This window comes from Dama dama, chromosome 10 (assembly GCF_033118175.1).
Source record: "Dama dama isolate Ldn47 chromosome 10, ASM3311817v1, whole genome shotgun sequence".
NCBI classification, from domain to species: Eukaryota; Metazoa; Chordata; class Mammalia; order Artiodactyla; family Cervidae; genus Dama; species Dama dama.
Window position 1 is genome coordinate 20,583,257 of NC_083690.1, and position 14,355 is coordinate 20,597,611.

Consider the following 14,355-nt stretch of genomic DNA (forward strand, 5'->3'; position numbering starts at 1 on the left):
CTCTTAAATCCTGAACCGGATGGTAGTCACGCGTCCCTGTCTTCTTCACAGGTAGTAATGGGGTGTTCCAGGGTGATTGGCATTTCATCAGAAGTCCGTGTTGGAGTAGTCTGTCTGAATGAGCCTGGATTCCCAATCAGGCCTCCCAGGGCATTGGATACTGTCACAGTTTTACAGGCTGAGCTCCCAGTTTCAGATAAATCAGGATAGGAGCATAGTGTTTTGCCAGACCTAGAGGATTTTTCTTGGCCCAAACTAGCGGGTTCTCAGTCTCTAATTCAGGAGGAATGGTCCTTTCTCCTGGAGGGGAAGAGGTGCCATTCTTCTTCTCTCCTTACAGCCAGAGTCATAATCAAGGAGGAGGGCAGTCCTGCTAGCTTTAGCTGAGTTGACCTGTCAACAGAAAAGGAAATCTGGGCCCCCATCTTAGCAAGCAGGTCTCTTCCCATCAAGGGAATAGGGCAGTTGGGCAGGTAGAAAAATTCATGCACTACCCCATGGTCACCCAGTCGGCATTGTCGAGGGTTGCAAAACGGCTTATGGGTCTGGGCACCTGTGGCCCCGCTGATGGTAGTTTCTTTTCCCAGGAAGGGGCCTATCTACTGGGTGACCACTGAATGTTCAGTGCCTGTATCCACCATAAAGTTTGTTGGATGGCCCCCTACTTTAATTCTGATCATGGGCTCTTGGGGGCACAGTTGAAGAGAGCCCAGTCCCCTGTACTCGGATTCTGCTCCAGCTAGCCCAATCAGATTAGTGCTGGGTGGCTCAGGTTGATATCGGCTTGGGGGGCCGGCAGCTTTGGTTTTCTTTTCAGGGCAACTGGGGCAGTCACTTTTCCAGTGTTTCTTTTCCTTGGAATAGGCACACTGATCTTGGCTGAGGGGAACTCTCCTTTTTGGATCTGGACCTCTTGCCTTATGGGGTGGTCCTGCCAGGGGGTGCAGGCTTTGATAGTGCACCTGCCAAGAGTGTGGCTTCTTGCTTCATCTTCTTTTCCACTTCTCAGCACGCTGTTTGGTCATAATTGACAAAGACTTTGATGGCTATTTCTAGCAGTTCTGTGGCATTTTTACCTGCAAACCCTTCTAACTCTGTAATTTTTTTCAGGTGCCCAATTGGGCCTGTCCCGCAAAGACTGCATTTATCATCCATTGATTTTCAGGGGCTTCAGGAACAAAGGGGTGAAGACCCAAAAGGCCTCACACAGCCTTTCATAGAAAGCGGCTGGGCTTTCACCTGGCTTTTGCAGCACCTCAGTAATTTTAGCCATGTTAGTAGGCTTCTTAGCGCCATCTTTTACCCTCTGTAGGAGGGCCTGTCAATACGTCTCCAACTGGTTTCTTACCCTCTCAGTGTTGGGGTACCAGGGAGGCTCTCCCTTCAGGAAGTTCTCCCGAGCCCAGTTGTCCATGTCTAACTGACCCCCTGGGGCATTGGCCTGGAGCTATTTTCTTACTCGTTGGTGCTCCTCTGTATTGAATGGGTTAGGAGAAGCTGCTGGCAGTCTACACAGGTTGTGCGGTGGGTCTGGAAGATGGATTCTAAAGGATCAACCATTGCTTGGGGCTTTTCAGAGTACAAGGAGGTGTGATGTTTCCATTTAAGGAGATCAGTCATGGAAAAAGGCTGGTATTAAAAAAAAATGGGTCCTCCCTCATGTAGGGCCCATCGGCGGCAAAGTGCTGCAGCCCTTGAGTCTCTCATAAGGACATATGTAGTGCTGCTAAGGTAGACTGGAGGCATCTACCCATTGGTTTTGGAGTGGCATGTCATGGGGACACAGTGGCTTCAGAGGCATTAGGAGGAAGAGGTGGAACGGAAGGCAGTGGACTGTCTGGTAAATGCAGATCTACTGCTCTTGGCAAGGGAGCCATGAGGATTTAAGGTGGGGGCATTGGAGGCATTTCTTCAGCCTCAGCCTGGAGGATAGGTGGTTCCTTCTCAGTGCAAGGTCCTTTTCTTTGGTTGAGCTACTAGGACCTTACACTGTCTTTGACCTGTGGCATAGAATTGAACCCAAAGGGGCCTTAACTGGGCAATATCCGAACATTGATTGATATATGGGAATTGGTCCAGGTGGCCAGGGTTTCCCATTATGACTATGCACTGCTCAGACTATGGGCACATCTAAGGTCCCTCCTGAGGGCCATACAACCCTGAAGGAGGGCCACTCCAAGGTTCTAAGAGTGTGCAGTTTTTCAGGACTCAATTTTACACCATAATCCCCAGAGAAAAGTGAAAGTGAAGGTCACTCAGTCGTGTCCAACTCTCTGTGACCCCATGGACTATACAAGTCCATGGAATTCTCCAGGCCAGAATACTGGAGTGAGTAGCCTTTTCCTTCTCCAGGAGATCTTCCCAACCCAGGGATCGAAGCCAGGTCTCCTACATTGCAGGTGGATTCTTTACCAGCTGAGCCACATGGGAAGTCCAAGAACACTGGAGTGGGTGGCCTATCCCTTCTCCAGCGGATCTTCCCGACCCAGGAATTGAACAGGGGTCTCCTGCATTGCAGGCGGATTCTTTACCAGCTGAGCTATGAGGGAAGCCCCAATAATCCTTTCTTAAAATTCTTCACCATATACTCTAAGACAGTGGATTTAGAAGTCAAGTTGCCCTTTATGTGAAAGTTCCCACCCTGAGGCAGTGTTGCACAACAAAACAAAGGGAGACACTCACTTTCGCCCACCTGGCTGCTCCCCTTACGGAGATTTAGGCACCTCTTAGCATTGGCAGGTCAATATTAACACCAGACCGGACCAGCTTCACAGGGAGGGATTAGATCCCCCAGAGGCTGGCACTGCCCTGAGCCATATGAGGTCACCATGGAAGCGCAGGTTAGGATCCACTCAGGCTCCATAGTTGGAAGATGGTGGAGAACTGGCTGTCAGCTCAGTCACTCTCCCCCACACACCAGAGTTGACAGACCACCCAAGGGAACAAACCCTATTCTGAATTACTCTCCTGTCACTAGGAGGTGATCAGGCCCCCCTTCCACCATACAGTGAGTCCTGACTCTGTCAGATATCCCCAGGACACATTTGTCTGACGTCCTGTCCTGGAACCCGCTTCTGCTCTCCTGAGTCAGTTCGGGAAGCGGCATGGGCCGAGGCTGGCGCATCTCGAGTGAGTTGGGATCTGGCAAATGGCCTGGGCAGCATCTATTCATCTGTCAACAGGCAGCAGCCCCAGCTTTCTCCAGTTCCCCGACAATGGTAGTGCAAGGGGCCAACTCAGTTGTCGGCTTCCCGGCCAATGCACCAGAAAATGTTATAGAAACCGTGGTGACAGAAAGAGACAAGCAGCACCCAAAGATGCAGAGCAGCAAGGTTTATTCAGCACTGGTGCAGGCTCGGTGGAGTCACCTCCAAAAGCTGAGTGCCCTGGCTTTGTTCTGAGTGTCTTTTATGCAGGGTAAATTTCCCTTTCAAACAGCTCAGATCCCTCTCCTCCCCAGGTAGTCCAAGTTCCCATGGATGTAAACCGCAGGCAAGATCACAGAAGTGGAAGCAGTGATTGATGAGCAGCAGCTGTTAACACAAACTAACAGAAGGGAAAGCAAAAGGTTGTTACTATAATTGGGGACTTTGATCTCGCTCCCATTTCAAGATCATGGCATCCAGTCCCATCATTTCATGGCAAATAGATGGGGAAACAATGGAAACAGTGGCAGACTTTATTTTGTTGGGCTCCAAAATCACTGCAGATGATGACTGCAACCATGAAATTAAAAGACGCTTGCTCCTTGGAAGAAAAACTATGACAAACCTAGATAGCATTTTAAAAAGCAGAGATATTACCTTGCCAACAAAGGTTTGTATAGTCAAAGCTATGGTTTATCCAGTAGTCATGTATGGATGTGAGAGTTGGACCATGAAGAAGGCTGAGTGTGGAAGAACTGATGCTTTGAACTGTGATGTTTGAGAAGACTCTTGAGAGTCCCTTGGACTGCAAAGAGATCAAACCAGTCAATCCTAAAAGAAATCAGTCCTGAATATTCATTGGAAGGATTGATGCTGAAGCTGAAACTCCAATACTTTGGCCACCTGATATGAAAAACTGACTCATTGGACCCTGATGCTGGGAAAGATTGAAGGCAGGAGGAGAAGGAGATGACAGAGGATGAGATGTTTGGATGGTATCACTGACTTTATGGACAATGAGTTTGAGCAAGCTCTGGGAGCTGGTGATGGACAAGGAAGCCTGGCGTGCTGCAGTCCATGGTGTCATAAAGAGTTGAACACGACTGAGCAACTGAACTGAACCAATTGTGTAACATGGCAGTTTGTGTTCTGCTTTTTAGAACATAATCTCACATTAAAATTCTCTTATATCGCTATAGTCCATATACTTATCTTTTCCAAGGTGACATGGTATTTCTAATTGTTATATAATGTTTCTTTTAATAGCTGTATGGTAATATGCTGTAATTAACTTAGTCATTTTCTTTTCTTCTTTTGAGTCTTCAGTCAAATAGCCTTATTTAGATGCCTTTGAATATAATTTTCCATTTTGGAGCACATATTTTTAATCATCCAAATAGATGAAGAAAAATCATTGAGCATCCATTTATGATATAGGCTCAACAAAGTGGGTAAGAGGGAAACGACCTCAACATAATAAAGTCCACATATTGCAAGCCTACATGTCATATCATCATCACCAGTGAAAAGCTGAAAGTTTTTCCTTTAATGTCAGGAACAAGACAAGGATACCCACTTTGCCACTCTTATTCAGCACAATACTAGAAGTGCTACCTACAGCAATTAGGCAAGAAAAAGAGATTTAAAAGCATCCAAATCATGAAAGAGGAAGTAAATTTGTCACTATTTGCAGACAACATGGTTATATACATAAAACTCTAGAGACACCTCAAAAAACTATTAGTACTGATAAACAAATTTAGTTAAGTTTTAAGATACAAAATCAATGTATAAAAATCTTTTCTGGAACTTCCCTGGTAGTCCAGTGGCTAAGATCCACACTCCTCATGCAAGGGCCCTGGATTGGATCCCTGGTTGGGGAACTAGAGCCCACATGCTGCAACTAAGAGTTTGCATGCAGCAATGAAGACCTGGCACAGTCAAATAAATAATTTTTTTTAATCTGTTCTGTTTCAATACACTAATAACAGACTATCAGAAAGGGAAATGTAGAAAAAAAGACAGTTACATCAAAAAGAATAAAATACTTTGGAATACATTTAACAAAGAAGTTAGGGGGAAAAAAGAAGTTAGAACACTTGTACGATGAAAAGTATAAGACATGATTAAAACAGATTGAAGAAGACACAAATAAATGAAAGATATTTCATGATCATGGATTAGAAGAATTAGTACCATTAAAATAACCATATTAAAAAAAGCAGTCTACAGATTAACTGCAATTTTATCAAAATTCCAGTGACACTTTTAACAGCAACAAAACAATCCTAAAAATTGTATGGAACCACAAAGGATCTCAAACATCCAAAGACGTCTTGAGAAAGAACAAAGCTAGAGACATCAAGCTTCCTGATTTCAAACAATATTACAAAAATATAGTCATCAAATGCAAATTGCTGCTGCCACTATGAAAATAGTACGGAGGATCCTCATAAAATTAAAATAGAACAACCGTATCATTCAGCCATTCCAGTTTTCATATATGTCTGAAGGAAATGAAAACACTAACTCAGAAAGATGCACACCCCCCACATCAATGTTTGTTGTAGCATTATTTACAATAGCCAAGGCATAGATGAAAAACCTACATATTCTTTGATGGATGATTAGATAAGGAAAATGTGGAGTTGATCTTCCTACCAACTTGGATAATTCATCTTAGAATTATCATATGAATGCAAAATTTCTGTCTTATTTAAGCTTTTTTAGTGTCTCATGTCTCAATTGTTTAGTCATGTCTGACTCTTTGTGACCCCATGGACTATAGTGCACCAGGCTCCTCTGCCCGTAGAATTTTCCAGGCAAGAATGTTGGAGTGGTGTACCATTTCCTACTCTGGGGGTCTTCCTGAACCAGGCATCAAACCCATGTGTCTTGTGTCTCCTGCATTGGCAGGCAGATTCTTCACCACTAGTGCCACCTAGGAAGCCTTTAAAATTCTTTGCAGCCTCTTTTATAAAGCAAGTTAACGTTTACCCTCATTTACTATCTCAGATGGTAAAAGCATCTGCCTACAATATGGGAGACCCAGGTTCGATCCCTGGGTGGGGAAGATCCGCTGGAGAAGGAAATGGCAACCCACTCCAGTACTCTTGCCTGAAAAACCCCATGGACAGAGGAGGCTACAGTCCCTGGGATCGTAAATGGTCAGACACAACTGAGCGACTTCACTTTTTACTTTAATTTACTGTCTGGTCCTCTGACCGGCAGCATCACCAGCATCACCTGGGAATGTGTTCAAAGTGTGAATAGATGAATGAAGAAGTAGTACATTATACAATGCTATATTATTCAGATATAAAAAAAATCTGACCATTTGTGATAGCATGGATGGACCTCAAGGGCATTATACCAAGCAAAATAAATGAGATAAAGACAAATGCCACATAGTCTCACTTCTATGTGGAATCTTAAAAAAAAAAAAAAAAAACTTAAGCCACTCATAAATACAGAAAACATATTGGTAGTTCTCAGAGACAGGGGATGGAGACTAGGCTGAATGGATGAAAGGGGTCAAAAGGTACAAACTTCCAGTTATAATGAACAAGTCATGGGATTGTAATGTATAGCATGATGACTACAGTTACTAATACTGTACTGTATATATTTGAAGGTTGCTAAGAGAGTAAACCTTAAAGTTCTAACAATAAGAAAAAAATTTGTAACTGTATGGTGCTGGATGTTAACTCTAGTTAACGCTAGTTTTTTTCTTCATTTCACACTATATACAAATGTCAAATCATGTTGTACACTTGAAATTACTATGTTATATGTCAGTATCTCAGTAAAAAAGAATATATTCTTAAATAGGATAAATGATTCAAGTGTTTTAAATGGTTTTATAGTTTCATTTCTTACATATTATCAAATAATTTCCTACAAGATCTGAACTAATTGTTATTAATATTTAAATTTCTTCAGGGCAAAAGTTACATATTCCAGATCTTATGTTTTCCTTAGCATCTACACAGTACCTAATATGGATCACATATATAGTAACTGACTGACTGAAATGCAAATACATTGAAATATAGCAAATTATTTAAATGTTTTTATTACCAATATAACCCAATCCATTTAATAATTTAAGCAAAAATGAAAAGAAAAAATTAAGACAGCTAATCCTGCCATTGAGGTGTAACTATTGATACTTTCCTGTAACTATTCTCTTAGAAGAGACAGTGTTAATTCTTTTGAGTAATTCACAAATAGACTGGATTTGAGATGCTAACTTGCAACATCATATGCTTTCTTACCAAAGTTCAGTTCTGTCATGTCTTTGGCTTGTTTGTAGGTCATTACCCTCCTACCAGAGGAGAGGTCTTTATTGATGGATATGACATCACAAAGAATATAACTGAAATTCGAGAAAATTTGGGCTTTTGCCCACAGGGTGATTTATTGTTTAATGACTTGACATTATCAGAACACCTTTTCTTCTACTCTATGGTGAGTCAAATTTTTAAAATTTATACAGTAAATTTACCTTTTAAAATATACAGATATGTGATTTTAACTCATTTAACCATCAGCACAATCACGATACAAGAAGTTTCATCACCCCAAAACACTCCCTCACACTATTCCTTTGTAGTCATCCCTCTCACACTCCCCCGCGCCGCCCCCACCACCCCCGCCGCCGATAACTACTGGGAAAATCTACTGGTCTATTCTTTATCGTTGTTGTTGTTTTGTCATGTTGAGAATATTATATAAATGGAATCAAGTAGTATATAACCTTTAGAGATTATCTACTTACACAGTTCAGTCGCTCAGTCGTGTCTGACTCTTTGCGACCCCATGAATCGTAGCACACCAGGCCTCCCTGTCCATCACCAACTCCTGGAGTTTACTCAGACTCATGTCCATCGAGTCGGTGATGCCATCCAGCCATCTCATCCTCTGTCATCCCCTTCTCCTCCTGCCCCCAATCCCTCCCAGCATCAGGGTCTTTTCCAGTGAGTCAGCTCTTCGCATCAGGTGGCCAAAGTACTGGAGTTTCAGCTTCAGCATCAGTCCTTCCAATGAACACCTAGGACTGATCTTTAGGATGGACTGGTTGGATCTCCTTGCACAGAGCATAGTGCCTTTGGGATCTATCTATGCTGTTGCATGTTCAGCAGTGTGTTTCTTTTAATTCCTTATTAATATTTCATGTTTGGAGATAACACAGTATACCAACTGAAGGACACTGGGGTTGTTTCCAAGCATAATGAATATAAATAAATGTGTTCTGAGTTTCATGTACAAACATGGGTTTTATTTCTCTCAGAATAGGATTAATGCATCATATTTTAAGTGTTTAACTTTATAAGAAACCTAAACAGCTCTCCAGACTGGCTGTACCATTTTGCACTCCCACCAGCAAAGAGAATTTCAGTTGCTCCACATAATTGCCAGAATTTTATATTAATACTTTTAAAAAATTAACCATTCTAATAGATGTGTAGTTTAATCATGGTGTCAACTGTCATTTCATGGATAGCTAATGATGCTGATCATTTTCATGTGCTTAGTTGCATTTTTACAGTCTTTTTGATAACATGTTTGTTCAGACCCTCTGCCCTCTTTTTAAAATATGAGTTGTTTGTTTCCTTATTATTTAATTTTTGAGAATTCTTTATATATTCTGGATAAATGTCTTTGATGGGTATTCTTTGCAAATGTTTTTCCCAAACTGTAACTAGTCTTTTCATTTTCTTGACAATGTCTTTGGCAGAGCAGAAGATTTTAAATGTTAAAATTAAATTTATCATATTTTTCTTAATGTTCCTGCCCTTGCTGTCTTTTCTGGAACTCTGTGCCTGACCCCAAGACATGATTTTATTTTATATTTTCTTCTAAACTTTTGTAATTTTACATAATACACATACCTATGATCCATTTTGAGTTACGCTTTGTATAAAGATGTAAAGTTTAGATCTATATTAACTTTTGCATATAGATGACTAATGTTCTAACAGCATTTTTTGAAAATACTACTCTGTCATCAGTTAGAACTGGACATGGAACAACAAACCAGTTACAAATAGAAAAAGGAGTATGTCAAGGCTGAATATTGTCACCCTGCTTATTTAACTTATATGCAGAGTACATCATGGGAAATGCTGGGCTGGAAGAAGCACAGGCTGGAATCAAGATTGCCGGGAGAAATATCAATAACCTCAGCTATGCAGATGACACCACCCTTATGGCAGAAAGTGAAGAGGAACTAAAAAGCCTTTTGATGAAAGTGCAAGAGGAGAGTGAAAAAGTTGGCATAAAGCTCAACATTCAGAAAACTAAGATCATGACATCTGGTCCCATCACTTCATGGGAAATAGATGGGGAAACAGTGGAAACAGTGGCTGACTTTATTTTTTGAGGCTCCAAAATCACTACAGATGGTGACTGCAGCCATGAAATTAAAAGACGCTTACTCCTAGGAAGGAAAGTTATGACCAACCTCGATAGCATATTGAAAAGCAGAGACATTACTTTGCCAACAAAGGTCCATCTAGTCAAGGCTATGGTTTTTCCAGTGGTCATGTATGGATGTGAGAGTTGGACTGTGAAGAACGTTGAGCGCTGAAAAATGGATGCTTTTGAACTGTGGTGTTGGAGAAGACTCTTGAGAGTCCCTTGGACTGCAAGGATATCCAACCAGTCCATCCTAAAGGAGATCAGTCCTGGGTGTTCATTGGAAGGACTGATGCTGAAGCTGAAACTCCAATACTTTGGCCACTTCATGCAAAGAGCTGACTCATTGGAAAAGACCCTGATGCTGGGAGGAATTGAGGGCAGGAGGAGAAGAGGACAACAGAGGATGAGATGGCTGGATGGCATCACCGACTCGATGGACATGAGTTTGAGTAAACTCCAGGAGTTGGTGATGGACAGGGAGGCCTGGTGTGCTGCAATTCATAGGGTTGCAAAGAGTCAGACACAACTGAGCGACTGAACTGAACTGACTCTTTCATCTTTCAATTGCCTTTTGTGCATTTGTCAAAGGTCAAGTGGTCATACTTCTGTAGGTTTATATCTGAACTCATTTCTGTCCCATTGACTTATGTGTATATCTCTTTATGAAAGAACTCAATATAGATAGTGCTATTCATCCAACTATATTCTTCTCCAAAAGCATTTTATCTATTAAGCTGTTTGGTCTTACCCTTTTAATGTCTCTCTTCTTCCTGATATTGACAGGTTATAATTGTCTTTTTTTCTGTAATTCTGACTAAAATTTTATTCCTTTTTAACTTTTCAAAGAACCTGCTTTTATTTTACTTTTCTGTATTACATTTTGCTTTTTATTTCATTTATTAATGTTTATATGCTGATTATATTCACACTTCAACTTCATTTGGGGTTTTTACTCTTTTTTGTTTTTTTTTTTTTATGTCAGTGCATAGGTATTAATAATGGATTTGAGAGTAATTAAATGCTTAATAATGTAAACATTTATTGCTGTGATTTTTTTTTTTCCTTCAAGCTCTCCTTTAGCTACATCCAGCAAATTTTGATATGATTTGGTATATTTTCACTTACATTCAGTTCAAAATATTTTCTGTTTCTTGAGACTTCTTCTATGGCATAGATCATCTACATGCATATTCTTTAATATCAAATAATGAGAAGTTCTGTTTTCTTTCTGTTTATTTTAGTTTCATTCTCTTCTGGTCAGAGATCATACTTTTTGTGGTTTCAAATGTTTTTAAATTGCTATATTTTTATGACCCAAGAAAAGATCTATCTTAGTGACTGTCATGTGTACTTGAGAAGAATGTTTTCTATTTGGTTGAAATTCCCTATAAACATAAATTAGATTCAGTAACTTGAGATTAACATTGAGTAACAATGGAAACAGTGACAGACTTCACTTACTTGGGCTCCAAAATCACTGCAGATGATGACTGCAGCCATGAAAATAAAAAAAGATCACTTCTTAGAAGAAAATTTTGACAAACTTAGAGAGCATATTAAAAAGCAAAGACATCACTTTGCCAACAAAGTTTCATATGGTCAAAGCTATGGTTTTTCCAGTAGTCATGTATGAATATGAGAGTTGAACCATAAAGAAAGCTGAGCGCTAGAGAATTTATGCTTTCAAACTGTGGTGTTGGAGAAGACTCTTAAGAGTCCCTTGGGCTCCAGTTTCATCCGTCCCATTAGGACTGATTCAAATGAATTCTTTTTAACGGCTGAGTAATATTCCATGGTGTATATGTACCCTATATGCAAAACGGAAAAAGAGACACAGAAATACAGAACAGACTTTTGAACTCTGTGGGAGAAGGTGAGGGTGGGATGTTTCGAAAGAACAGCATGTATATTATCTAGGGTGAAACAGATCACCAGCCCAGGTGGGATGCCTGAGACAAGTGCTCGGGCCTGGTGCACTGGGAAGACCCAGAGAAATCAGGTGGAGAGGGAGGTGGGAGGGGGGATCGGGATGGGGAATACGTGTAACTCTATGGCTGATTCATATCAATGTATGACAAAACCCACTGAAATGTTGTGAAGTAATTAGCGTCCAACTAATAAAAAAATAAATAAATGAATAAATAATTAAAAAAAAAAAAAAGAGTCCCTTAGACTTCAAGGAGATCAAACCAGTCAATCCTAAAGGAAACCAACCCTGAATATTCATTGGAAGAACTGAAGCTGAGGCTCCAATACTTTGGCCACCTGATGCAAAGAGTTGACTCATTGAAAAAGACCCTGATGCTGGGAAAGATTGAAGGCTGGAGGAGAAGGGGAGGACAGAGGTTGATGGCATCAACCTCTGGTTGGATGGCATCACTGACTCAATGGACATTAGTTTGAGCAAGCTCTGAGAGATGGTGAAGGACCGGTAATCCTGGTGTGCTGCAGTCCATGGAGTCGCAAAGCATTGGACATGACCCAGTGACTGAACAGCAACAGACTTGAAATTGTTGTCTAGTTCTGCTCTATATTTGCTGATTTCCGCTTAGTAGTTCTGTTATTGAGTGAGAAATGTTGAAATTTTCAACTATAGTTATATATTCCCTATTCATGTTTAAATTGGTCATTTTTGTTTTCGCTGATTTAAGTTCTGTTGTTAAGTATATGCACATTTAGGATTGTTAAGTCTTCTTTGTGAAATGATTCTTTGATAACATTGTTACAAAATCCAAGCTCACTTTGCTTGCTGCACAGCCAGCCAATAAAATCAAAGATCAGGTGTTAAGACAATGAATACAACTTTACTTGGAAATCCAGATAACAGAGAAGGTAGCAGACTAATGTCCTAAAATAACCATCTTGTCAGGGTTTGGATACCAGTTTCTTTTACAGAACAGAGAAAGAGAGGCGGTAAAAAAAAGAAAAGTAAAAAGGCGATTTATCTTGAAAAATATGTGAGATGGGTTTGTCTCACTGTGAGCTGAACAAAGGCATTTTACCAGTCAGACAGAGGGGCAGGGTCTCCGAGGCAACCCATTGTATATGATTGTAACAAAAACAACAAAAAACAAAGGTTTAATTCAAAGAAACAGATCCAGGATGGAGTCAGAATTGGCTCTTCCCTGTAAGAATGTAATGTCCCTCTTTTATTTCTGCTAATTTTTGCTTTGAAGTCAACGCTATCTGATATTGAGTCTTCCCAGGTGGCTCAGCGGTAAACCGTCCACCTGCAATAGAGGAGATTGGCTGCAAGGCAGTGCAGGAGATGCAGGTTTGATCCCTGGGTCAGAAAGATCCCCTGGAGAAGGAAATGGCAACCCACTCCAGTATTCTTGCCTGGGAAATGCAATGGACAGGGGAGCTTGGCAGACTACAGTCCATGGGGTCACAAAAGAGTTGGACACGACTTACGACTAAGCAACAACAACTATCTGACATTAATATAACCATGCCAACTTTCATTTTAAATATTTATTTGGCTGCACTGGATCTTAGATGTGACACATGGGTTCTTTGATCTTCATTGTCCAATTGGGATCTTTTAGTTGTGGCATGCAAACTGTCAGTCACAGCATGTGGGATCAAGTTCCCTGGCCAGGGATTGACCCCAAACCACCTGCATTGTGGAGGGTAGTGTCTTACCCACTGCACCAACAGGGAATTCCCTCACCTTTCTTTTGATTTCTGTTTGCATGGTATTTCTTCTTCAAATACTTCACTTTAAACCTACTTATATAATTAAAATTAAAGTGAGTTTCTACATTGTATAGCTAGGTCATGTTTTTTTAATACAATCTGCCAATCTCTACCTTTTCATTGATGTATTTAGAACATTTATTTTTTATGTTTGTATTTAAATATACCATTTTATTCATTGTTTCCTGTTTGTTCTCACTGCATTTTTCCCCCTGTTTCCCCTTTCCAGTCTTATTCTGGGTTATTTGAACATTTTTAATATTATAATTCAAATTGTCTATTGTTGTTTTTACTATATCTCTTTGTACATTTTTACTGGTTGCTCTAGGGACTTACAAAATATAGACAGTTTTCATAGTTATGTAGAAACAATATTCTCCAACTTTTATGTGGAATGTAGAAACCTTACCACCTTATAGGTATTTTATCCTCCTTCCTTTTTGCTATAGTTGTCATATATTACACCTACATATATTGAAAACATCATTAAACAGTGTTGTATTTTTTCCTTAAAACCATGTAGCATATTTAAAGAACCTTGAGAGAATAATAGTTTTTTTATTATTTACCATTTCTGTTGTATTTTTACCATTTATGATGTTCCAAGTTTTCAGTATCATTTCTTTCATGTTTGAAAAACACTCCTAATCAGTTGTTTTAGATCAGTACTGTTAGCTATGAATTTTCGTAGCCTTCCTTCACCTGAGAGTATCTTTAATTCACCACATTCCTAAAGCATATTTTTGTTTGACACAGAAATCTGGGTTGACAGTGCTTTTCCTTCAAGACTTAAAATGCTTCACTGCTTTCTGGACACCATGGTTTCTGATGAGTAATCTACAGTCATCTGAATTTTTTCCCTGTAGGAAATTAGGTTGTTTTCTGGGTTTTCTTTTTTTCTGGATGATCTCAATACTTAAAGAAGTATTGCTTTTACATTTTAAGAAGGTGTTTGTGATTTTTCTGGCTTGGATTTCTTTTTATCTTTCTAGATGGGGTTTGGTCAGCTTCTTCAATCTGTAGCCTTGTGTGTCTCATCAAACTTGGGAAGTTTTCAGTCATTATTTCTTCATGATACTTTTTTGTC

General features: G+C 40.1%; 1 protein-coding gene across 1 annotated transcript in view; it reads left to right on the top strand.

Moving 5' to 3' along the window:
* LOC133063215 (phospholipid-transporting ATPase ABCA3-like) overlaps positions 1-14,355 on the top strand; it is a 215,743-nt gene that overhangs the window by 76,101 nt on the left and 125,287 nt on the right. The window contains exon 12 of the mRNA XM_061152338.1: positions 7,462-7,616. Within this exon, the coding sequence (XP_061008321.1) occupies positions 7,462-7,616 (155 nt within the window). The remainder of the gene's footprint in view (positions 1-7,461; positions 7,617-14,355) is intronic.